Source organism: Haliotis rubra, unplaced genomic scaffold (assembly GCF_003918875.1).
Source record: "Haliotis rubra isolate DU_JTF1 unplaced genomic scaffold, ASM391887v1 Scf76, whole genome shotgun sequence".
NCBI classification, from domain to species: domain Eukaryota; kingdom Metazoa; phylum Mollusca; class Gastropoda; order Lepetellida; family Haliotidae; genus Haliotis; species Haliotis rubra.
In genome coordinates this window covers 677030-701359 of record NW_025767479.1, presented here as the reverse complement: position 1 = coordinate 701359, position 24330 = coordinate 677030, and the positions used below count along the sequence as shown (strand labels likewise).

The window sequence follows — 24330 nt, the reverse complement described above, 5'->3', positions numbered from 1 at the left end:
GAAGACAGCAACCTCTCATTAACTGTTTCAGAAAAACAATCTTAGCTGTTGATGCCAAAGGATACAAATAAACTTGGACTGGATAGATAACAATAAACATCATTGATGTTGACAATGTTAAGTTGTTTGAGGTTGCAAAAACCTTTATTCCCTCAGTTTGTTGGTCGTTAACAAGGATTCCACAAAAAACACACTTTAAGAGTTTTACAGCCTATAAATAACAGTTCTAACTGCATGGTTTCCCTGAACATGAACTGCATCACTACTTTAGGTAAAACACAACACAGAGTATGCCAGTTCAGACCTTCTTTTCATGGATGTTTTGCTACATTTTATTACATTTATTCAGTGGTACTAAAAAAATTTCTTTCTGAAAATCTCTTAAGTATGTAAATGCTTTCACATTTAGGTTTCAGAGGGGTGGACATACATCACAAACTTATGGGATTTTCCATACCAAACTCAACTCTGGAAATTATTCCTAAGCAAGAATCAGTTGTAAATCTGGAATACGCAGAAAATCAACAGTCAGCCATGAGCGAAGACGTTCCCAACACTGCAGCTGCTGGCACGTCAGCATCAACATCAGCCTCGACAGCCAGCAGACAAGCGTCCACCACGACGTATTGATCGCTGCAGCCTGCTTCGCCAAGGTGTCGCTACAATAGCCAGCAACAGCTGGGAGCCAGTGTAGGTCATGGACATGTTTCTGCCACAAAAACAATCCGCACCAAATGAAATGGAAAACTGCAATTGGCCAACGATTAGCGTTAATGTGTTTTCAGTGGACTGCCAGATACTCCTCTGGAGGTGGCGTCGTCATTGTGTGCTGCAAGCTTTCACCATTGGAACAATGGTCTACAAACTGACTCTAGTTGCTCTGATGGAGAAGTATTGATTAACAATAAATTGGGTCAAAAACATACTCGGAGGAATGCAAGCCATTGTTGCAGCTGAGCACAGCTGGCTGAGGGGTGACAGAGAGCAATGGAAGAAGGCCCATGAGCAGGTTTGCTCTTTACGGGAGATATATAGAGCTGTGAGAGCATGGTGGCACACTTCTTGTATCTTCAAGTGCTTCTATTGTAATGCTAAAGCAGGCTTATAGTCCTTTTTCTAGCTGTCTAAAAATACTGTGATAGATATGCTACTAGCTGTCAAATAGTTCTACGGAACTGATGAGATTGAAATACATTAGCAGGAAGTTATGATGCACAGGTGCTGTCTGACTCTACATAACTCACACCAGGGTTGTAGGCATTGATTAACCTTGTCACGGAAAATAGGAAAACTGTAAAGCAGATTTTTGTTTTAATTTCTTGATATACACCATTTAGACAAATTTTGTTGTCAATAAAATATGCCAATTGCTGATACATCTACAACAGCACTTTCTGCAGAACGATATTTAATAGCAAAGGAATTTTGAGTCAAAGCACATGCAAACCTTTATATAAATATGTACTGATTTCTGCTTATTCAGCATGTTCCAATGTTAATATGAGTGAGTTTGGTTTACTCCAGGAACACTATTATAATAGGAGCCTACAATAGAAGGGAGATAAGCCCAAAGTGATGCTGGTCTGAGACATTGACCCTACAAGCACAGCCTGGCACTGACAAGCCTTGACACATAATCAGATTCTCGGATTTGATTAACATAGGATGCAACTCTTAAAAGTCAAAAGCACCATCTGATAACACTGAGCTACTTGTGCCACCAAACTCTTAACAAATGCAAGGTGTTGATGTGCTTCAGAGGTACAGATAAGCGTCGTCGTATCTGCGTAAATTACACAAATATTTATGTGAAAGCTCAAATCCTATTAAGTCTATTGCCTACAAGTACGCTTGAATTTTTGTAAATACTGGGGCTGGGACGCGATTCACCGATGCATCGCAATACATTTAAGTTTGGTGCAGCTATCGTATCGTGGACTGGTGTATCGATACAAAACGATACACAACTTTTTTTCAAAACAGTATTATCTCAAACATGTTACAGTACTTATTTAGAGAAAAATATGCAAGTATGATAGAGTTACTTGTTTGTTTATTACAATAGTGTTATTGTTAAACACAAATACCTTGAAATAAATCATTTTAAATCTTGATACCGTGTCATTCTCTCAAGATGTTTGTATCGTGATAAGTATCATATCGCAGGTAAAATATCGCGATATGTATCGTATCGTGACATAGTGTATCGTCCCAGCCCTAGTAAATACTCAATAAATATGATCTTACATGCGTACACACAAAAATGTCAAATCTTAACTTGCATACCGGTGGATAGATGAAATAACTGAGGTATATTGAGATTTTCTATTTCAACACATGAACTTGGCAACTTGCAGTCTTTATTATCGTTTCTCATATTACAGATCGCAATATTAATAACTAGTACGTAAACCAACAATTAAGCTTTATCCTATTATTACAACTAATGGAAAATGGCAAAATACCCAACTGAGTTCGAGTGAGGTGGGTACAATTTATTTGGTTACTCAAAGGGGGGGAATCGAACCCGGGTCTTCAGCGTGATGAGCGAATGCTTTAACCACTACCCTGAGTGAGATGAGCTGTACCTTCAACAGGAACACTTCTGACTTAGTGTTGTGCATTCCCGTTAACCAGTCCATACCCATGTACTGCCTGTCAGTGTGTATGAATGCTTTTATCACTACCCTGACTGAGATGAGCTGTACCTTCAACAGGAACACTTCTGACTTAGTGTTGTGCATTCCCGTTAACCAATCCATACCCCCGTACTGCCTGTGAGTGTATATGAACGCTTTAATCACCGGGCTACCCCATCGCCTTGTAATGACTACTGGACTAAGATCAGATCAGGATCTTTATAATACATACCTAGACACACAAGTATTTACATCTACCATAATCATAATTAGGCCAGACCAATTTCATTTCTTGTTTTACAGATTTTTGAACCCAGAAAACCTAAAGGCAGGAGGAATATTTGTTTTTTAAAAAAATCTAAAAATACGTTGAGTGAGTTTAGGTTTCACACTGATTTCAAGAGTATTTCACTTATATCACATCAACATTAGGATTGTATTTTTTGAGTGGGGAAATTTTATTTTTATTTTCTTATTCTTGAAAAAATATGACTGGGGGATCTGTAAAACAAGAAATAAAATTGGTCAGGCCTTATCATACTTCTAAACTTGTGACTAAAATCCGGTTGTGCTATTTCTTCATAAGTGATCTGGTATTGTTTGATCTGCATGTACAGTTGTGTATTTCAGTGATTTTCCAACAACACATTGTAACCCTTCCTTCATCAAGATAGATGCTACTTCCCATTATCAAAGACACATTTAGGGTCTGAACATAGCTGAAGCCATGACCCTGTCTATAAATCCTTCTACTTCATCTGTCCACAGATGTGAACTTCAAGTTGTTGACAACATTGTTGACAACATCTAATAACAGGGTAATAAATAGGCAGAGTGAAGTTTTAGTGAGACCATAGGCAGAGTGAGTGAGTGAGTGAGTGAGTGAGTGAGTGAGTGAGTGAGTGAGTGAGTGAGTGAGTGAGTGAGTGAGTGAGTGAGTGAGTGAGTGAGTGAGTGAGTGAGTGAGTGAGTGAGTGAGTGAGTGAGTGAGTGAGTGAGTGAGTGAGTGAGTGAGTGAGTGAGTGAGTGAGTGAGTGAGTGAGTGAGTGAATTTAGTTTAATGCTACTGTTTACATCATTTCAGCAATATCATGGCAAGGGACACCAGAAATCTGCTTCATACATTGTACCCATGTGGGGAATTAAACCCAGGTCTCCGGCATGACAGCGAACCACTAGGCTACCCCACAGCCCTCTAGACACAGGTAATCAATGGATGGTCATCATGATGACCCTAGAGTTGAGCACTTTGTACACATGGTATGACCAAGCAGACTGACTGAATTGACCACTGATACAGTGTAACTTGCTATGGCATGCCTAGATTTTCCAGGGTCCAGCACATAGGTAAAAACTAGGGTCAAGCAACACTACTGGGAATACTGTGGTTAGCAGATACATGACCCTGAATGGCAAGCTTGCCTCCTGAGAGATTCACAGCCATACACAGTACTGCTGTATTGAATCATTTTCATTAAGCTTAAGGAAAACTATTAATTGTGACATTTATTACTTTCATGAAAATAGATTTCTGATCACATCAAGCCAGCTATTATTCAAGAACACCTGTCATATATTGTCCTGAACAATCTACCTCAATTTGACATCAATATGAGCAACTCATGGCAGTGTAATGAAATGCATCAATACTTTGCACTTATAATACTCCCATACATTTGATCAGCAGTAATTATGCTCACGGGACACCTGGGGTTGTCCACGGTAGATGTAGCACCTCAAAGTCCTTGTCCACAATAGCAGGTGTGGCAATAATCATTAATATTTCTATAGTTTGATCAAATTAGACTACATTCTTTCAGTAAATCTGAAATAATTATCTATGAATAAGTAACAAAACTACATGACTAACGTTTAGTTTACATACAAATCCCTAAGTTATGTAAGAGAAAACGGTTATTTTTGTTATTAATTCATCTACCTGTCTCTTGGTATAGCATGATTATTGCTGACCTTGGTATCAAATAACATTTACTCTCATGATCAACTGAACATCTCTATAATTTGATTCAGAAATGTTTCAAATTGTGAACCTGGAAAGGTGTATAGCTCAAGCCTACAAAAGCAGTCACTGGGAGAGATTTTGATTGAAGGACATTTTGATGTTGATGGGCAATATTATTTCTGGGGGTATGGCGGCATTTCCTTATTATCATCACCTATATATTCATGCAGTCAATTGTCTTCACAGCAAATATATGGTTGTTTTCAAGCTACTGCCTTGTACAATACATGATACAAAATGCCACATACATAGATCTTCTATATTTCCTGACCCTTTCAAGATCCCTGTATTAATTTTTCATTGTATCCGATTTGTGTAGATTGATGTTCATGAGTATGTGAGTGAGTTTAGTTTTACTTCGCACTCATCAATATTCCAGCTATATGGCAGCGGTCTGAAAATAATGGAGTCTGGACCAGACAATCCAGCGAAAATGACTACCCAATCCCGTTAGTTGCCTCTTACGACAAGCATGGGTTACTGAAGATTCATTCTAACCCGGACCTTCACATGTTGATGTTCATGACATCAATCACTGGATTGTATGGTCCAGTCTCGATTGTTTACAGAGCACTGTCAACAGTTTTACAATGTGGCATTAAATGACACCATATGTATATTCCAGGTACATTTCCTCCTCCACCTGCACAGATTCAAAAAGAGGATCTGTCAAAAGACCTGATTTCATGGCTAAACCAGAAGGTAATACATAAAGTTGTGTTATTGCCTGGCTTACGTAACACATACATTTATGTCAGAACAGTGTAATTGCCGTGGCCAAACTGCATGTAACCTGCAAGAAGTGTAGTGAAGCTGAACAGAAACATGCCAGCCAATCTGATCATGATTAAAACATGGCTGTATCATCCAACACAAGGCATGGCTTTCATAACATAGCCCCAGCTGGCTTCCTTCACCCAGCACCATGCAAGAAGCATACACCACATTTACCATGGCTACTGCAGATCATACATGAGATTTGTGTTATGCTATATTGAATCACCTAACAGGCCCATCATTCTAGAAATCACTTATTAATATGTGGTATAAAGAAGTAAATCTACTGATAAGTCTATCCAAATCACATACATCTGGTGCTGATCTAGACCTACACAGAGACTGATACTCTCCATGCCTGAGGCAAATGTCCATAATTGTCCAAAACAAGTGCAAAGGACCAAATTGCTGTTACAGCATAACAAATATACTGGCTTGGTGGCAGTGACCATCTTCAGGACTAATACAAAGGAAGAAACTTTAATGATTAGAATCACATTTCTGCAATGAAAGTGATAAAGAACATTGCTAAAATACTCCTGACAATTTAAAGAATTACAATTTCCATCTAGGTCAGTACTATATTTCTGCCAGTCAAAGGCCATAATCTCCTTCACAAATGAATAGTTTGATACAGGAAATATACCATGGGGAGCAAGTGAATAAGCAAACTATCTAAAACATAACATGTCATTGATAATCTTTAACTGTAATAATCAGTATTATAATGTCTAACGTAAAAATACTGTGCAATGAGGAAAAGGTTTTGAAGTTTTCAACAATTATCATCCATCCCCAAACTGGTCTGTCCACATAAAAAAATGCAGATAGGAGTGTAGTCTTAATGGTGATATATTTTTACATCTTTGAATACCATATTTAATTCGAATTCATGTCAATAATTGTAAGCTAAAACCATTATTAGGAAAGTTGTACTGGATTCAAGAACGAGTTATATACGCAGACACTATTGCCGACATAAATATTAGGTGGAAGTGCTTTTGGAATTCGTCTGACAACCAGACGTTATAAATGTGACGCCAACCTACGAAACATCACACACATATGAACCAATCTATGATCTCAACTGTCAGCAACATTTCTTTCGACAATGTAAACTTCTTCATTCTGTCGACACCCTGTCATGGCGAAACATATATCTAGGTTTGAGAACCCTGTCTGCTAGACACGGCGCTTCTCCCTACCGGAAGTTGAGTGTATGTAATACAAGATTGTTCACTATGACTGAGTGACAGCAGGCTTACAATTGCGCTTCTCGTCAAGTTTGGAATATCGTAATGAGAAGTGAAAAGTCATTAACTGATGTATTACGGGTTGTTGCTGAAAACACGACTCACGTTATAACTACATGCATGTTCCCGTTCACCTCCAAATAGTTTCCGTTTAATTTTTCACGCTGACAATAACAAGTTTGAAAGAGCCAAAGTCCGCAAAGATTAGCCGACTCTGGGACTTTAAGTGTTATCGTATCTGTATATTTTACTCTCATACTCCACTCGCCATAACGCTGTATTCAGATTTCAAGACAATCTCAAGAAAAAACGGACAAAATGACCTCAACCTCTCGTGCCGCTTTTTAACAGCTAATAGCAGAAATCGCACACGTGGAGACATGTTCTCGGCTAAGTGAAACACAACAAACGCTTTGCCAAGTTAAACAAACAGTTTACTACCATTACAATTTGCAAACAGTAATGTAAGAAAGATATGTTTCCATTGCTTTCGGGGAAATAAAATCCGGCAACTCATAACCCACTGAGATTTCTACTATTATATATTAATACTTTTCCCCAAAGGCCTTGCACGTGAGTAACTGATGTGTTTTGTGGAACGGCCGTTTTGAACTTCAGCGGTAATTGCCGCTCTGCAGTCATCCCCCACCTATGGTATTTAACACGAATAGGTGATATTTAGATTAGTTGACATACAACATTCATTATAAAGTCGAATTTAGGAATGGAATGTGGGTCATATAATGTTAAACGATGGCATGGTATAGCAATTCTGCTCCATCTACAACAAATACAACAAAATAAGGTCAGAACGATCAAGTATGCTTTGGAATTGTTCCAACGTATTTCACAAACAGCTCTTTCATGTTTGTCAATACCATACTTAATATCTAACTATTACCGCATGTTTACCATATATATCCCAATCGATAGCATATACCGCCATAGTTTACACTCAAACCTACCATAACAGCAAGGTGTCAATGGAACATGCATACTCGACGTCTGTAACTGGTAAAGTTTAATAATACAAATTTTAAAGTACAATCACGTTTAGTCGGATGAATATTATTTTTGCGTGTTTTAAATTGTCTTTTATATTATTATATATACCAACCTTCTTCTCGTTCTCCCGATACTAGAGAACATCCAGATTCATGGTATTTTTTTCACGGTTTGTGTGTACGATATACTTCATAATCAACGAAAGATTCAGTGAAAATGTGTCTAGAATGGAACCTATCCACCCTGATGAACATTCGCTATTTGAATATATGGTGAAATTAAGTCTTGAGCATGTTCTATCAACCGCGAGGATGAGCGGAGGTCTCAACATTGGTTTTCTGATATCCAGTTCGTCACCATAAGGCTGAAATACTGTCGATGTGTCTAAGACCTTGTCGATGTGTCTAAGAAACTGCCTCTTTTCTCTGATATCCTGTTTTAGGATGTAGCCACACCGAAACTAATTAACTCTTGTAGGTGAAAGTGAATTGAATACTTATTTAGATCAATGCAAAATGATCAACTTCTGGGAAAGAGTTTTCTTGTCAAAATTCGGGGAAATGAACTTGCCATCCAAGCAAACGACCACAAGGACCTGGACCCTCTGGCGTGAGGCTCTCGGGAAAAGTAGGATCTTGTCATGGTTCCTGGATCCTGCTGGAGGCAGTATTTCGGCCAAGGTAGGGTCTGTCATGGTTGCTGGATCCTGCTGACGCCAGGCTCTCTGCCAAGGTAGGGTCATGTCATGGTTGCTAGATCCTGCTGATGCCAGACTCTCGGCCAAGGTAGGGTCTGTCATGGTTGCTAGATCCTGCTGACGCCAGGCTCTCTGCCAAGGTAGGGTCATGTCATGGTTGCTAGATCCTGCTGATGCCAGGCTCTCTGCCAAGGTAGGGTCTGTCATGGTTGCTAGATCCTGCTGATGCCAGACTCTCGGCCAAGGTAGGGTCATGTCATGGTTTCCTGCTGACGCCAGGCTCTCTGCCAAGGTAGGGTCATGTCATGGTTGCTAGATCCTGCTGACGCCAGGCTCTCGGCCAAGGTAGGGTCTGTCATGGTTGCTAGATCCTGCTGACGCCAGGCTCTCTGCCAAGGTAGGGTCATGTCATGGTTGCTAGATCCTGCTGATGCCAGGCTCTCTGCCAAGGTAGGGTCTGTCATGGTTGCTAGATCCTGCTGATGCCAGACTCTCGGCCAAGGTAGGGTCATGTCATGGTTGCTGGATCCTGCTGACGCCAGGCTCTCTGCCAAGGTAGGGTCATGTCATGGTTGCTAGATCCTGCTGATGCCAGGCTCTCTGCCAAGGTAGGGTCTGTCATGGTTGCTAGATCCTGCTGATGCCAGACTCTCGGCCAAGGTAGGGTCATGTCATGGTTGCTGGATCCTGCTGACGCCAGGCTCTCTGCCAAGGTAGGGTCTGTCATGGTTGCTAGATCCTGCTGATGCCAAGCTCTCGGCCAAGGATGGGTCTGTCATGGTTGCTGGATCCTGCTGGAGGCAGTATCTCGGCTAAAATAGGGTCTTGTCATGGCAGCTTAACCCCCTCGCAACTTTTGGCTGAGGTAGGGTTTTGTCTTCACTGCTGGACCTCCTCAAGCTTTTGGCTACCTAATAACGCTCAGGTAGTGAGATGGGCCACGCGCCCAGGAAGGAGATCGTCTGAATCATTGCCACACCACGTCTGTGTAACATTGCCAGAAGCTACTCAAGCCATATGGACTTTCATGAATGAAACCTATCCAGGTTCTCAGCGCACGCTGGTTACTTCCTCTACAAGGCCCAGCCCCTCCCATCCAAGAAGGCATTTCAAAGTTTGCTGTGTTTCTTTTGCTTCTTGACTCGCCCCAACCCGTTTTCCCTTATAGAAAAAGACTACCCCCACCCCCACCGCGGTGTTCAGGCTCCTCCCACACAAGTACTATGAGTCATGGACTTCCACCCGGTGGCCAGGTGCCGTGTAACTCTATACGAGCCAAAAGCAGCTTCTACAGCACCACAATCCCAACCCATCTCCGCCCCTGTTTGGTCCTTGCAGAGGTAGTAGCTACATTCAAGGGACTTCCATGTGTAAAGTATTATTTGTACAAAACTATATATAATCTGATCCCTGAATATACAATAGAAATTATATATATGTCAACAACCTGTCCTTGAAGGATTTTTATTGCTATAGGTTTTTTTACAGAAATAATTGTTTCATTCATACGATCTTAAAAGCTGGTTCTCATGACGACTGTATTTCGTCCAATCAACGGTTTGGAACATAGGGCATGGTCATCGATTAAAAGAGTTACACAGGGTCTTGAATCTAAGCCTCTACATGCTGCCTTCGAGAAGAAAATATGCATGGTCATGTTGGCTGATGCCACTGTTTTATCAAGGATAACACCATACCAGCTTACGTTGCAACAGACAGAACCATCTACTCCCATTTGTGAGAACTCCCAGTTGTGAGACAGCGAAGTAGGTAATTAGCAAAGAAAACACACCTTACTCCCCTATCTGATAGAATGGATTAACCCACAGCTAATTATGGATTAGCTATTTAACTGAATCTTGTGGAGGTAACTTAATAAAACTCTAAAAGATAAAGTAATTAACCTACTCAGATAAATGGCTTTAAAAAATAAACACTTTGTGTAGGTAACTTCGTGATCATTTGAAGAGAAATTAATTTACCTACTCAGATTTACGTGTTTGAAAAATCTAGCAATAACTGTTGTCACTATAATTAGTGACAGCCCTGTTGCTGTCCCTGTTGTAATCCAAATGTATTTATTAACCTTAGACTGCTCTTTCGGATCACCATTATGGCAGGCCTTCAACAAGTAGAATATATCGCCAGTTCACGATAATCTTTTTCAGTATTTCAGTATCTATTGAAAACAATAAATGCTCTTCAACGAACAATGTCTTCTGTGTTGATTAACTCATTAAGGAACCATGCCTCCTGCGGGTACTCTTCAGTAACAGGGCTGTTCCCACTTTTATCGTAGGGATGGGGAAGCACCACCTGTGTGAACTGAACCATTAATTAATGTGTCTCACAACTGGGAGTTCTCACAAATGGGAGGACACCGATGCAGCACCCCTAAGGAAGCCGGCCATATTTACTAACCGCACAAAATCTGACTGAAGATCCATACACTCTTCATGATTGAAGATACTATTTTAATTTTAATTCTCGAACATGACGCTTTCAAGAACATGCTTCATTTAACACAACCAGATTAATATTAAGTTATTCTTGACTTTTTATAGACCCAGCTGTATAAAAAATAACAATTTATATTCTCTGCGGAATATATTTCCGGTCGAAGGATAAGGGCTTTTGATTCCAAAGTGGGACTTGATATATCTACTTGGGACCAGTGTCAGATCGGAGTCTCACTTTCTCTACAAACCTTTGCACATTTCTGTCATTTTAGGCAGATTTTGAAATAGCTTTATACACTTTATCGGTTTGTATAATAATGTCATACACTTTCTGAAACAAAACTTTCTGTTTAGAGTCGTAATGTAATCACGTTATATCTGTAACATAGTCGGAACCATACTACAGGCATCATTTGGTTGTTGTTTAACGCCACACTCAGCAATACTCCAGCTATATGGCGGCGGTCTGTAAATAATCGAGTCTGGACCAGACAATCCAGTGATCAACAGCATGAGCATCGATCTACGCAATTGGAATACGATGACATGTGTCAAACTAAGTCAGCGAGCCTGACCTCCCGATGCCGATAGCCGCCTCTTACGACAAGCATGGGTTACTGAAGATCAATTCTAACCATGATCTTCACGGGTACTACAGGCATCAGGCACAGCGACCGTGTTGATATTATGAACTGCAATAACATCAGAATCAAGAGCAGAGTCTGTTACAATGACTCCGACCCAACTATCACTTACACTGTGACATGTTTCAGCACATTCTACATCGTCATTGTTGACGTCTGCAGCAGCAATGTTGTTGTGTTCCCTCGTCTTTATTGCCGCATTGTCATTACATTTCTTTCGTTGTTAAACAGGGACAAGTTCGGATGTTTTACCGGCTGTCGTGATAGTGCTAGAATATTGCTGACCGTGTCGTAAAATATTATTCACCCACTCACTCTTTTCACGAGTACCTGTAATGATTTATACAGCAGTTTGCACCTGTGTTCCATTGGCCAAACATTGAAATGACACTTGTGTACTTAAACACACATCCTGTATTGATTTGTGGGGAATACCGAACGCCAGTGCTTGAGGTGTGAGCTATGTATATAACATGATATATTTAACGGTATTTAACGGCTGGTGTCTTCTAATTGTATTTTAGCGTTCAGTTTCGTGATGTCGTTATTTACGACAATGAGTGACATTAAACACCCACTTTCTCTAAGTTGTCAAGCGACCTTGACCCGAAGGTTGACCCAAATGGGAATAGATATACCCTCCGTGTACCGATACGAAAGTTGGGGAAGCTTGTAACAGGTGCACACGACTACACAGCCATCCGAGAAGCACGGGGGAATATCGAGTACGGCTAACAGGCCCTTTGTATTCAACCCATCGAGACACCATCACCGAACCGAAAGAAGAATTTACGTAAAACATCAACCTGCGGTAGTCATGGAAACGGCATACAGCACCATGGCAACCATATTTGGCAGCAACATTCCGTAGAGATCATGACTATGGCTGCAAACGTGTGTGAGATTGGGAAGGCAGACAGTGGGTCGGTGCAGTAAGGTAGGCCCGGTCTTCCCACAAACACCAGTAAAAACACCATTCCTGTGCCTAAATGCCGCATACTGTCTACAGTTACTGCTAGCTGTTATACGAGGGGTGGTGGGCAGTGAAGAAAACAATATCTGTCCAGTTCTCATGTGGAATGACAGACTAATGCTTAGTCTCTGAATATATATAATTTTGATTGTAACAAATAAACCCATTTAAATTGAAAAGGAGCCCCAGGGAGACGAGAGATCCTTAAACCTGGAGAAATCTAGACTTGCTTCATTTAGGACTTTATTAGGGAAAATAATGTTGTTCAGGGACTGTGAGACAGACTGATGGGATGCTAGTCAGGTTTAGTCAGACTGTGTGAGATATTTCTACGTCCAGTCGCGGAATACACTGTTAATTATAGTGTTGTGCTTAAAATTAAGCCTACGAAAAAGTAATGAACAAATCGCAAGTGTAGACGACTCCTGTTGTGACAATAACTTACAAAAAAATAAAATAAAATAAATGCAAAGCGATAAATATATACAAACATTTGTATGTGGGGGAAGTGTGTTCTTCAAAAAGTCAAACAGTTCCATTTTTTCAAATATAACAAGTCATATAATTATATATTGTCACTGTATGTTACCCAACCCACTCACTCTTAGTGTATTTATTAGTGTAACAATGTGAGCTGTCATGCGCGGTTAATGAACAAATGAAACTTGTGAAAAATAGGTGCATGAATGAACAATACCTGTTACACAAACGTTTACGGTGGAGGCGCTGTTCTATGTTCACTGAACATACACAATGCCGCAGTTACGTTACATCACCAGCTGTCGTTGATGATGATGCAGACTACACGATGCGGAACAACGCTCTCGTTTCTATTTTCAATCCTATCGGTTTCACATTAAAATAAGAACCACAACTATAGGCAGAAACTATATAACTGTAAGATGAGAGGTAATATAGACAACTGTGTATGGCACCGAGATTCTACAGTGCAGGCGCGCTCTTGGTACTCGGATAACTCGAGTATTTCGGATATTTGTAACATAAATTGTTCTTTGAATGCAGCAAGAATGCATAAACAAAACATTTATGCAGAAAATCACGTGAATGTTAGTGTACAGTGGTAAAAACTTCCTGTGCATTTAGAACACGTGATAGTTTTTTCTGTTGTCTCAATGACCTTGACCTCTGCGCATGCCAACGACACTACGATCTGATGTTTGACATCAAACGTACGGGATAGGTCTCTCGAATGTAAGTCGGTCATCTTGATGATTAGGATAGATAAATTATTGTATTTTGCCAGTTTTCAATCTTGAATGTAACATTTTCGTAAGATTTCAAATCACAAAGTCTCACATTTTATGTTAGTTTAAACCGGAGATATACCAATCGATATTACATTTCCCTTGTTGAAAGGTTATCGCAGAAGACATCCACAGAATACGTTCATGCAAATACTGTTTCGATATTACAAGTCGAAATACACCAGATGCCAAATTATTCATAAATCAGGAATACAGTTATCGGGCGGCAACACTCCCTGGCCATTACACAAAGCATTACCATGGCACGATCATGGCAAACCACAGAACATTAGACAGAATCAGATAGCACAACTTTGCATCATAGAACATTAGAGCGAATCAGAGAACATAACAGAGTATCACAGAACATAAGAGCGAATCACAGAGCATAGAGTATCACAGAAAAGAACAGAGCATGACAGGACAAAAAGCACCAAGACACCACGGACCTGATATGACAGGTCATTAACACGAATGAGGCAGTTACTGTCATTCTAGAAAGCGTTATTAATATGAAGGATGGATATTCGTAAATATTTGATATAATAATCTGCATTTTCGAATCATACTTGACATATAAAAATGCAAATATATCTACATTTCATTTTACACAGGATTTCCAGAATATTACCCATATCAGCGTTGGTCTGATAAATACCTGGAATTTGATCTGCGATACAGGTACCGCTACATATTGAAACACTGATCCTTACATACGGGTAAATATCCTGCGGATTGTAAACAGACATTGAACAATATATTTATCATCAACGAAGCCTTGTGTACATTGTTCTTGTACAGATGGGGCAGTGGGGTAGCCTAGTGGTTAAAGCGTCTGCTCGTCGCGCTGAAGACCCATGTTTCATTCCCCGCATGGGTACAATTTGTGAAGCCCATTTCTGGTGTTATGTCCCCCACTGGGATATTGCTGGGATATTGCTAAAGGCGGCGTAAAACCATACTCTCTCTTGTACAGGTATTTTAATATAATCGTTCTCCCGGACACCAGAACCTGCTTCCTGTGTACTAAAACCAGCTGTTCAGATCGCGAGGAAAACTTACCGATGCCTGCGGCTGTTTGCAAATGGCGTTACATGTTGAAAGGTGTATGTAATAATTACATGCCTTATTGTGTCAGCCGAAATAGCAGAGTGCTTAAAACATAGCTTACCCTGTTGTACAAGAATATATCGAATTACACATCCTATTTCTTACCCTAATGAATCAACTTTTATAGCTCGTTATCCATAACGATCATGGACAGACACAGGGCGCGGCGCTCCACAAAATGGAGTATGCGTATCGATGAAGTTATTACAGTACCATTATAACCACGGTACGTGTTAACAGTCATGTCGGGCCTAAAATATATTCTACAGAGCTTTGCTTCATTTTTTGTCTTTCTGTAAGAGTCATAACGTGCTTGAGGGGAAGTAGTTTAGCCTAGCAGTTAAAGTGCTACACCGTCGACCCTGATTATATTGCTGGGGTGAGTGAGTGAGTATGTTTATTACGCCGCTTTTAGCAATATTCCAGCACTATCACGGCGGGGGACACCAGAAATTAATGGGCTTCACACATTGTACCCATGTTGGGAATCGAACCCGGGTCTTCGGCGTGACGAGCTAACGCTCTACCCACTGGGCTCCGCCCCCATATTGTTGGAATATTGATTAAAACGGAGTAACACAATACTCACTCACATAAAGTGCTTGAGGGGAAGTAGTTTAGCCTAGCGGTTAATGTGTTACGCCGATGAACAGGATCATATTGCTGGAATATTGCGGAGTAAAATATTACTCACATGCCGTGCTTGAGCTACGTAACAGTAAAATCAGAAGCTCGGCACAGTAAAGAAATAATACATTCCTTCATAAATATCTGTGGAACAGACGGGATGTCTATATCGGCGAGTGTGAATTGACAAAATTCTTAACGAATATTGTAATTCGAAAAACTAGACGTATAGTAACTTAGTAAAAATGTGATCAATATGATGTGGAGATTTCACGTTTGTACAAATCTGGCAACATGACATATCTAGCCTTGCTCCAAGGCTGTACAGAGTGCTAAGCCTATGAATGTATACTAGTACTTCTATCCTTTAAAGAGGCAAGCCTAGATAAGCGGACATCTATGGTCCACAGTCTGGTATTTATAGTTTTTAGAAATTATCACTTAAACTATTAATTATTTACGCTAGAAACTTGTGCAAGTCAAGATAGATATCCCACTGAACCAGTTCTTGACACGACAACTAGTCTGGACAAAATTAACGCAAGTAACCCACCCGCCCACGGTTCCATCAACTTGTCCGGATTAACAGAATGTGGACTTTTTGAAGTGGTATTATGATCCGAATCTCACTACAAGATGGCGCCTCGCTTGAAGATTACAGAGGGAAGATCCTGTGCGAATGGTATTGAAATACGACCTCATGGAAGCCAGGCTGCAGCGGATGTAGGAAGAAGCCATTGATATATCTGCAGCAGGAGTGATTCCCTAGGTCGAACATGAATTACAGCCCGAGAACAAGGCATACCATCACGACGTCCAGGCTGTAGAGGGTACACCAGCATAGACCAATAGCCTAAGGCTGCCTCATGTTACCGGTAGTGCTTACCATTCTCGCCAACATCTGGTGGCTTCGCTATTTTTCACTGATCCATTCATATCATTTTCGCTACGGTTTTGCCTTACACGTTAAATGGAATCTTTTTCGGTGGATGTGGATTGAGACTGATCATTTTCTGGTGCTGGGATTTATATTTGACAAGGCGTGATCCGTATTAAACTGATCTGCTTTGAAGAGTGCGATTTCGGTGTTTTTTTCACTTTTAGCAAAATTCCAGTTATACTAGGACTGCATAGGTCTCAATAGACGAGACTGCAATTTTTGTATGTGTATTTCCCGTTAATTGGCTTATAAAATATACATGGATGTTTAATGCCACGTACATGCCATTACTCCTCTGAGTATTCCAATAGTAGCTTATGATCTTTTATGAAATTGAAAATATGTCATTTTTTCATACAGTTTAGTGCTGAACATCCTCAAAGAGGTTCAACCATTTCGCCGCTTCACAGAAGCGTCAAACCCTGATGTGCCATGCAAGAAAGCACCCAAAGGGCTTTGGCTTTGTTGAGTCGCCTTGAATGAAATACTACAAAGGGCACGCATTTTACTGAATTTTTGTCAACCTAGCTGAATGCCGTGAGTGAGTATGGTTTTACGCCGCTTTTAGCAATATTGCAGCAATATCACTGCGGGGGACACCAGAAATGGGCTTCACACAGTATATCCTTGTGGGGAATCGAACCCGGGCCTTCGGTGCGACAAGCGAACGCTTTAACCACTAGGCTACCAAGCCCATTTCTGATATCACCAGACGTAATATTGCTGGAATATTGCTAGAACCTTCGTGAAACAATTTCCTTCAGTCCGATTACAGCGCTCGATGTGCCCGCTACGCTAACGCATAGGTACGCGGCGGCAGTACTGTGAAGGTCGGAGCTCACTGACGCATACAGTATAAAACTATACTTCCTGATCTAAAACGACCGCCACCGTAGTGTAAGGAACAGAGCCTCTGCCGGAGAGCGGAAGGTTGAGGGTTCGATTCCGGCGGTGTCATACGAAAAGACACTAAAACATACTAATCGTTAATCCCATGCCTGGGGCCGCTGTTATGCGGTTGGCACCAAAACAATGATTGGATGGTTTGGAGATTGTTTATTCTGTATTTGCCCGCTTTGTGTGGGCAAGGCTTTTCAGTAGGCAATAAAACCGGGTTTAGGTCCTGACGAGCACAAGAACTATACACACATGGACATGGACGTCGCTATATAAGCAATAATTATCTTGAAAGCGAAATTAAAACCCCGTTTACCCTGCTCCCACTTCAAGACACAGGGTGACCGTTCAGGGTGACCGTTCAGGGTGACCAAGGCCCAGCACGTGATAGTCAACTGAAGTCCCGGATGTATGTCTCCACTGACGCCACGGCAAATGAATGTTTAAAGGAAACGGACCGGTCCAATAGCGGCTTATTTTCTCGGTAAAAAAAGATTTCTCTGTAATTTTACACGAATCATGAGAACAAACAGGACATGCATCTACCACAATACCTGTAATTGTTATCAATGATAAATGTCTTCACAACTCGCCATAATAATACATTTAGTCTCTCACGCAATGTTTTATTTGTGAGTGAGTGAGTGTTTGTGTGCCTCACTCAGTAATATTCGAGTTATAACACGGTGGTCTGGAAATAATCGAGTCTGGACCGGACAATCCAGTGACAGATGTCATGAACATCGATCTCCGCTACTGGGATACGATGGCACGTATAAACCACGTCATCGAGATTGGTCATCAGAGTCGGGTATGTGGCATCTTGGGAGAAACGATTGAATCGGGGCATTTGAAATAATGGAAGCTCACATGCAGCAGGGTGAGTGAGTGACCAATTTTAGCAATTTCCAGTAATATCACGGCGGGGGTCACCGGAAATAGGCTTTACACATTGTGCCTATGTGGGGAATCGAACCCGTGTCTTCAGCGTGACTAGCGAACGCTTTAACCACGAGGCTACCCCACCACCGACATGCAACAGATCATAAAACTATTCTACTGTAAAACTTTAAGGACCACTAGGTCTGTCATATTACTCTAGTAAATCCGTCCTGACATAACTATAGATACATGAAAGAATCTGGAGGTCCTTAAAACCTTACAATAGTACTTTTATATTTGACCATAGTTAAAACCTACAGTTAAAGGAGAATGGTAATCTGCGAGAACAAAGCTGGGTTCTATGACGATTGATAGCTGTGTCATAATGAAGTGAGTGGGTGAGTTCGACGCCGCTTTTGACAGTATTCCATTCGTATCACTACGCGTCAGCTTAATGTGGGAGGGAAGCCCAATGTGATGCAGGTGTCAAACGTTTAGCGCTTTAGTGAAATAAACGAGCAGATGTATGGTGCTCACAAACCAGTAACATAATCAGGACGAACCGGGATTCGAACCTATCGCCTTGGTTTCTGGCGTGCGAACCCATAACAGCGCTCTCGCCGACTGAGTCCCCAGCTGTACTATATGTTCAACGGAAACCTACCATGGTATGATGGGGCTGAGATCTCTCTCACAGAAGCATCGACGATATGAATACATCTCAGATAATTAAGAACATAACACACATAATCACAGCCTTGGTCGTTTTTAAAATTGATCATTTACTTGGCCAGTATCGGTGAACAGATCGTGGCCGACTCCGACCTTCGGCAACCATACTGCACTCCCAACCACTGTCATGCTTCCACAACTCCAAGACGTCATCCGGCTTACACCGGGAATACACGGGATGTCACCAGTGGGACTTTCGTTATGTCATGAATGAGGGCCCAAGGTGAAGGTATTTGAAGTATTTACAAATTTGTTTTCAAAGGTAACAGTTTCATAACTAAACCTGCCTAGAAACTACTTACTGTCTCTTACGTACATAGTAGCGACAAAACCCTTTCCACATTCATAAGAAATCTCGGCCAAAAGCAGAGTCGAATGTACAATTGTGACTATATCATGAGCAGATATTTGTTTCATCAGTATTACGCTTATGATGTTGTTTGTAATCAAAGCGACCTTTGCACTAAGATGGCCATAATTCCAACACCTTAACGCCGGACCGCTTTGTGGTAAGAGGACCTGGTCCTCCAAGGCACCATCACCCTTTCTGTACCATTAACACGGGACATATGCACATCTTTCAGGCAACCTGAAGTTGCCCGTCGATTACGGAATTTGAATGTGGAATAATAAACCTTAACAATACTTCGTAAGTGTCATGGCATATTGTTCGTAAAGCTGAAAAGAGTGAGAGAAGTAAAGATGACTTACCTTGTAATGGCAATGTCAGCCTTCTGAAGGGCAATCTGTGCCGCCCTCTGAGAGGATAACACTGCATTATCCACACGCTCTCGTAATTTGGAGGTCCGTATCAAGAATAATTTATTTTTCTTTCCCGAAGATATCAAAACATTGTTTTTATATTTTCCCTCCTCCTTGGTATTATCCTTGAACGTAGTAACACCGTATCCATATTTTTTGTTGTTATACCATTCACCCTCGTATTTCAACCCGTCTGATCGTTCACTAATCCCGAATCCAGATCGCTTGTCGTTTTTCCACTCTCCCATGTACATCTCCGTGACGTTCACATCGGTAATGTCGTCCTGGCTCACAAAACTCAAGTTGCTGTCTGTGTACATGGAAGTATTCGTCATGCCCGACTGGGTAGAGTCGGCGCTCACGTGACTAATGTTGCTGATCGTACTTCTAACAGAACCTGTCTGACGTTTTGGCGAGTCGTTTATGTCCCCAGTGCTTTTCTGCTTCTTCAACTTCAGCCCGGACATAAGCGTTTTCCGTAAACTCGACCGCCCCTGTTTGTCGAAGATGGACTTCCGGCGCTGAGGCGGGGTCTCATCGCTCTTGGCTTTGAGAACAAACCCGCCCCGACTTTCGTCCAACTTCCGGTCCCTGTTCTTGACCACTTGCTCATCCTCGTTTTCGCTCCGGAGAGAGGTGAGGGAGGCGCGGAGTGCGTTAGGGCGGTAATGGGAGGCTAATCCATAGGGAACACTCTGACGTACGCCGTACCCGTGACGCGTTCCCCGTAACCACTGGCCTTGATAGGTGCCTTCAACAAAGACAGGTAAACATGAATCTCCAGCACATACACAGTCAATACACAAGAAATACATCAGCACGTGTACACAATATTCAGGACATAATATCCTGGACAAAATAAGTTAGGGATATTGGTGTTTTTATGATTGATATTTTATCAGTGTGTCAATGAATAAATAGATCATTATTCATAATTTCCAAATTTACATACATCCCTAACTATTTTTGTCCAGTATATATCCATACCGTTATGTTAAATACCCTCCACACCTTCCTAACCACGGCTTCGTACAGGAAGTGAGTGAGTGAGTTTAGTTTTACGCCGCTTTTAGCAATATTCCAGCAATATCACGGCGGGGGACACCAGAAATGGGTTTCACACATTGTACGCATGTGGGGAATCGAACCTGGGTAATCAGCGTGACGAGCAGACGCTTTAACCACTAGGCTACCCCATCGCACACGTACAGGAAGTAGCATTACAATGACTATATTTCGTACTTCGAAAAATAAATTTCTCTTGCTGATAGTGTTTAAATTGAATGGGGGTTATTTAAATCGTCGAGTAGATGTTGTAGCACCGAGATATGGATATGTCGAAGTTATATCAGTATAGATATAAATATAACAATCGACGTTCACACCACTACTGTATATAGATACCATATACAAGTGCAGACATTTGAATGGTCAATCAATATCCATGCTAACATTTTCACTACCTACATTCATAGCTAATACAAGTGAAATGTTTTACTGTTATGTATTGATTAAGTTCTGAAACAATCAATGATGCGCTTATGTCACTGTCTATTTCATGAATGATCTGATGTTCCAGTGAATGTCGAATATTTTCTTGAATGCAATCTATGTATTGTGACATCAATGTATGATGTATTTGTTGTGTATTTGTTTCCTATTGGTAGTCTGAGTAAAGAGTTTAAATAACTTGCTGTTTTATCGGACATAAAATCTAGAACAACTTCAGCAGATTCCTTAAACCCGCCTTTAAGAAACACCATCATGAAAACGGTACTCCTGCATTACAACAGTAGAAAATAACGTTACATCTAAATTGATAGTAAACGTATATTTTAAACTGACAACGCGTGATATTTTAACTGCTAATCTCAAAGATCTAGCTTCAAATCGTGAAACAAATATTATTCTTAGACATCGTGTTCACGGACAGATCTAGCAAGGTGGCAAAGATCCAACAACAACGTCTTTGAAGCAGAAAGCCGGCGTTGTCGGAGTCCGCATAACTGCGCGACCTCGTAGATTCCTGGATATGATACATGCATAAATTGCTTGCAGTGAAGACCAGTGCGGGATGACGGGGAAATGTTAAGTTTGACATAGTAAGAATACGCAGTTGCAGCTTATCGGGCATCGGCAAATCCTCCTGGGTGTCTCCGGGGATGGTTTATCACGGACATGCACGGGGAACAAGTGAGCCAAGAATATCTCCCCTCCGTTCATAACCCGCCAAGCAAGATGGTTTATTGCAAGAGGGTGTTATTCTTTAACGTGTATGACTGATGGTAGTTCGATGATTGTGTGTAACACATAGCTGTACCGGAAGATAAGAGTACTGTATTCAACAACTGCACCTCTGTTTCATGCAGTTTTAGTCAGACTCTAAAACTGCTTTGCTCAGCGTATGAATTGAAGCTGACGAAATATATATTTAATGTATAGCATATATGAACAGGACGTATATAGATTACGATATGTGTATTTACGTTTGGCATGTTAGCAAAGGGAATTCACGTTTGTAACTGGGTTTGTATCGCTGTGTTGGCAGCAGAACTTGACGAGTTTGAACACAAAAACAAACCATGATTTTTAACAATAACTGACTTGGAACCTAGAAGCACGTCCAACAGAAACTCTGTCAATTGGTTGGCACCGCTCTTTAGCATCTTTAACGTTTTTTGCCATGCCAGTTTACAATCGTCTCACTAACAGAAGACTGAGGACGACAGATATCACTTCCTCGAACTCATTACAGGCGATGTATGTAGGGTGTTCGTCGATCGTATTAAAGCTACAGGTATTGTTTCTTTGACTTCCTTCTGTCTCTATCTATATTATATATCGTGGGAGCTGAAAACAGGACAGACCAGTGGGGGTACTAGGTTAAAACAGGCCCCAGCAAGTTGGCTTGATGAATGGCATCGTGGCTCATGACGTCAGTCATTTGGATGTCTGGATAAACACGACATTCACAGACAGCCATCATATAGCTGGAGTAAAGCCGAGTAATGCCGAGTAAAGCCGAGTAATGCCTCAAACAACAACCATACACAGAGATGTCTTCTGGTCCGTTTCCCCTCAACATAAAGTATAAACAACGACAGTCTACGTTCCAGCATACGTATATCTACGTTTGGATGTCAGGTGAGTGTACAAAACCATATTCAACCTACAATGTTGGATACAAATGAAACCGAATCTGAAAACGCCGTTTACATAGGTACCAGAACAATATACACACCACTGGGATTGAAGAGTACAAGACAAATAAAAGATCTAATCAGTCAGTATTAACAGTGGGGCGTATGGCTGTGGTGGTAGCCTTGCACGACGCCGCCGACACTGAACACCGTCCCGTCATATCTGATCCTCCCTAAACCCAACAGTTCACATTGTCAAGGAATGTTACAGAGGAGAACACGCTGTGTGTCTGATACTATCTCACTTACAATCTGTAAATACATAACACAGGCAACTAGGCAACGGCATGTCTCCAGCAGCTACTTTGACACAAATCTTCTCCGGTAAATACAAGGCAGTTCATAATTTCATAGGACACAACTATACTGTCGTCAATGATTTACTGTTGTTTGACGATTCACGATTCACGCTGCGTGTTGTAATATTTTTCGCGTTATATGTGAGTATTTTTCGCGTTGAGCTGACGTTCAACGAACACACTTAGCGAGCAATAATCATGGTCCTGGAATCGTTAGCCTGTCTTGTTATTACTGCAATACACACGTTTTACCGACTGTTTATTCTGCACTTGTCAAACGTGTCTGAAGTCCTCCACTAAAGTGGATAACCTTGAATGTTTTCCTTCTCTCGACACGAAGTTCTGATGAGCTGGCAGAGTAGCGACATGCGGCTAGTGTGACCTTGAAGATAACAGATTGAAGGTCACCTGTCCCTCGAAGACCTGTTGACAACAGCTCGTGTTCCAAACTTGATTTAAGATTGAGTCTACTATCCAAAGAGCACCGTGAGCATCCCATGTTGAAATTACCCCATAGTATGATAATGGAATCGAATTTACTCAGGGTAGGTCATTTGGCGTAGTAAAAGGACCTGAAATTTGACTACATTGTGTTTTGAGGGAGAGAAGCCGCCGGGTTTAGCTTGAGGCTTGAGAGCGGAGGATTGTTTACATGAGACTGTTTTCACTCGCGGATCAATAAGAGTAAAATGATGTATAATAGCACGCTCGGTGCAAACCGCCATGGCTGTGAGACGAGATGATTTCTCGTGTCGGGTTGACGACATTGATTTGAAATTGCCTTTATCAGTCTCAAATAGTCCGAACGGATGATAATAAACTTTAATTTTGCTAAAGCTAATGTATGACCTTAAGAAGATGTGTCGTCTGCACCTGATGCCATTGTCAAGGTCGAACAGAGGTCAATGTTCGTGGAGCGGAAGTCGTCTGCTTGCAAGTGTAAAACGTGCAGGAAATTAGGTCAATGCGGTTAAAACAGCACAGTCTCAGTGTTTGAGGACACTCGGCTCAAGATGGTCAGAGAGTTTGAAAACAGTCTGCTTTTGTGATCCAACTGGCTTGTACAATCACTTTCCACTTAAGGGACTTCAAAGGTTTAGGGATGGGACAGTGTTTTACGAAGCAAATGCCGGTAACAACATCAAC

The 24330-nt window shown here is 41.2% G+C and overlaps 1 protein-coding gene across 1 annotated transcript in view; it reads right to left on the bottom strand.

The window, feature by feature from the left end:
- The window catches only part of LOC124260285 (junctophilin-1-like), a 105444-nt gene that overhangs the window by 34835 nt on the left and 46279 nt on the right, over positions 1-24330 (bottom strand). Inside the window, 1 exon segment of the mRNA XM_046694558.1 lies at positions 19635-20436. Within this exon segment, the coding sequence (XP_046550514.1) occupies positions 19635-20436 (802 nt within the window).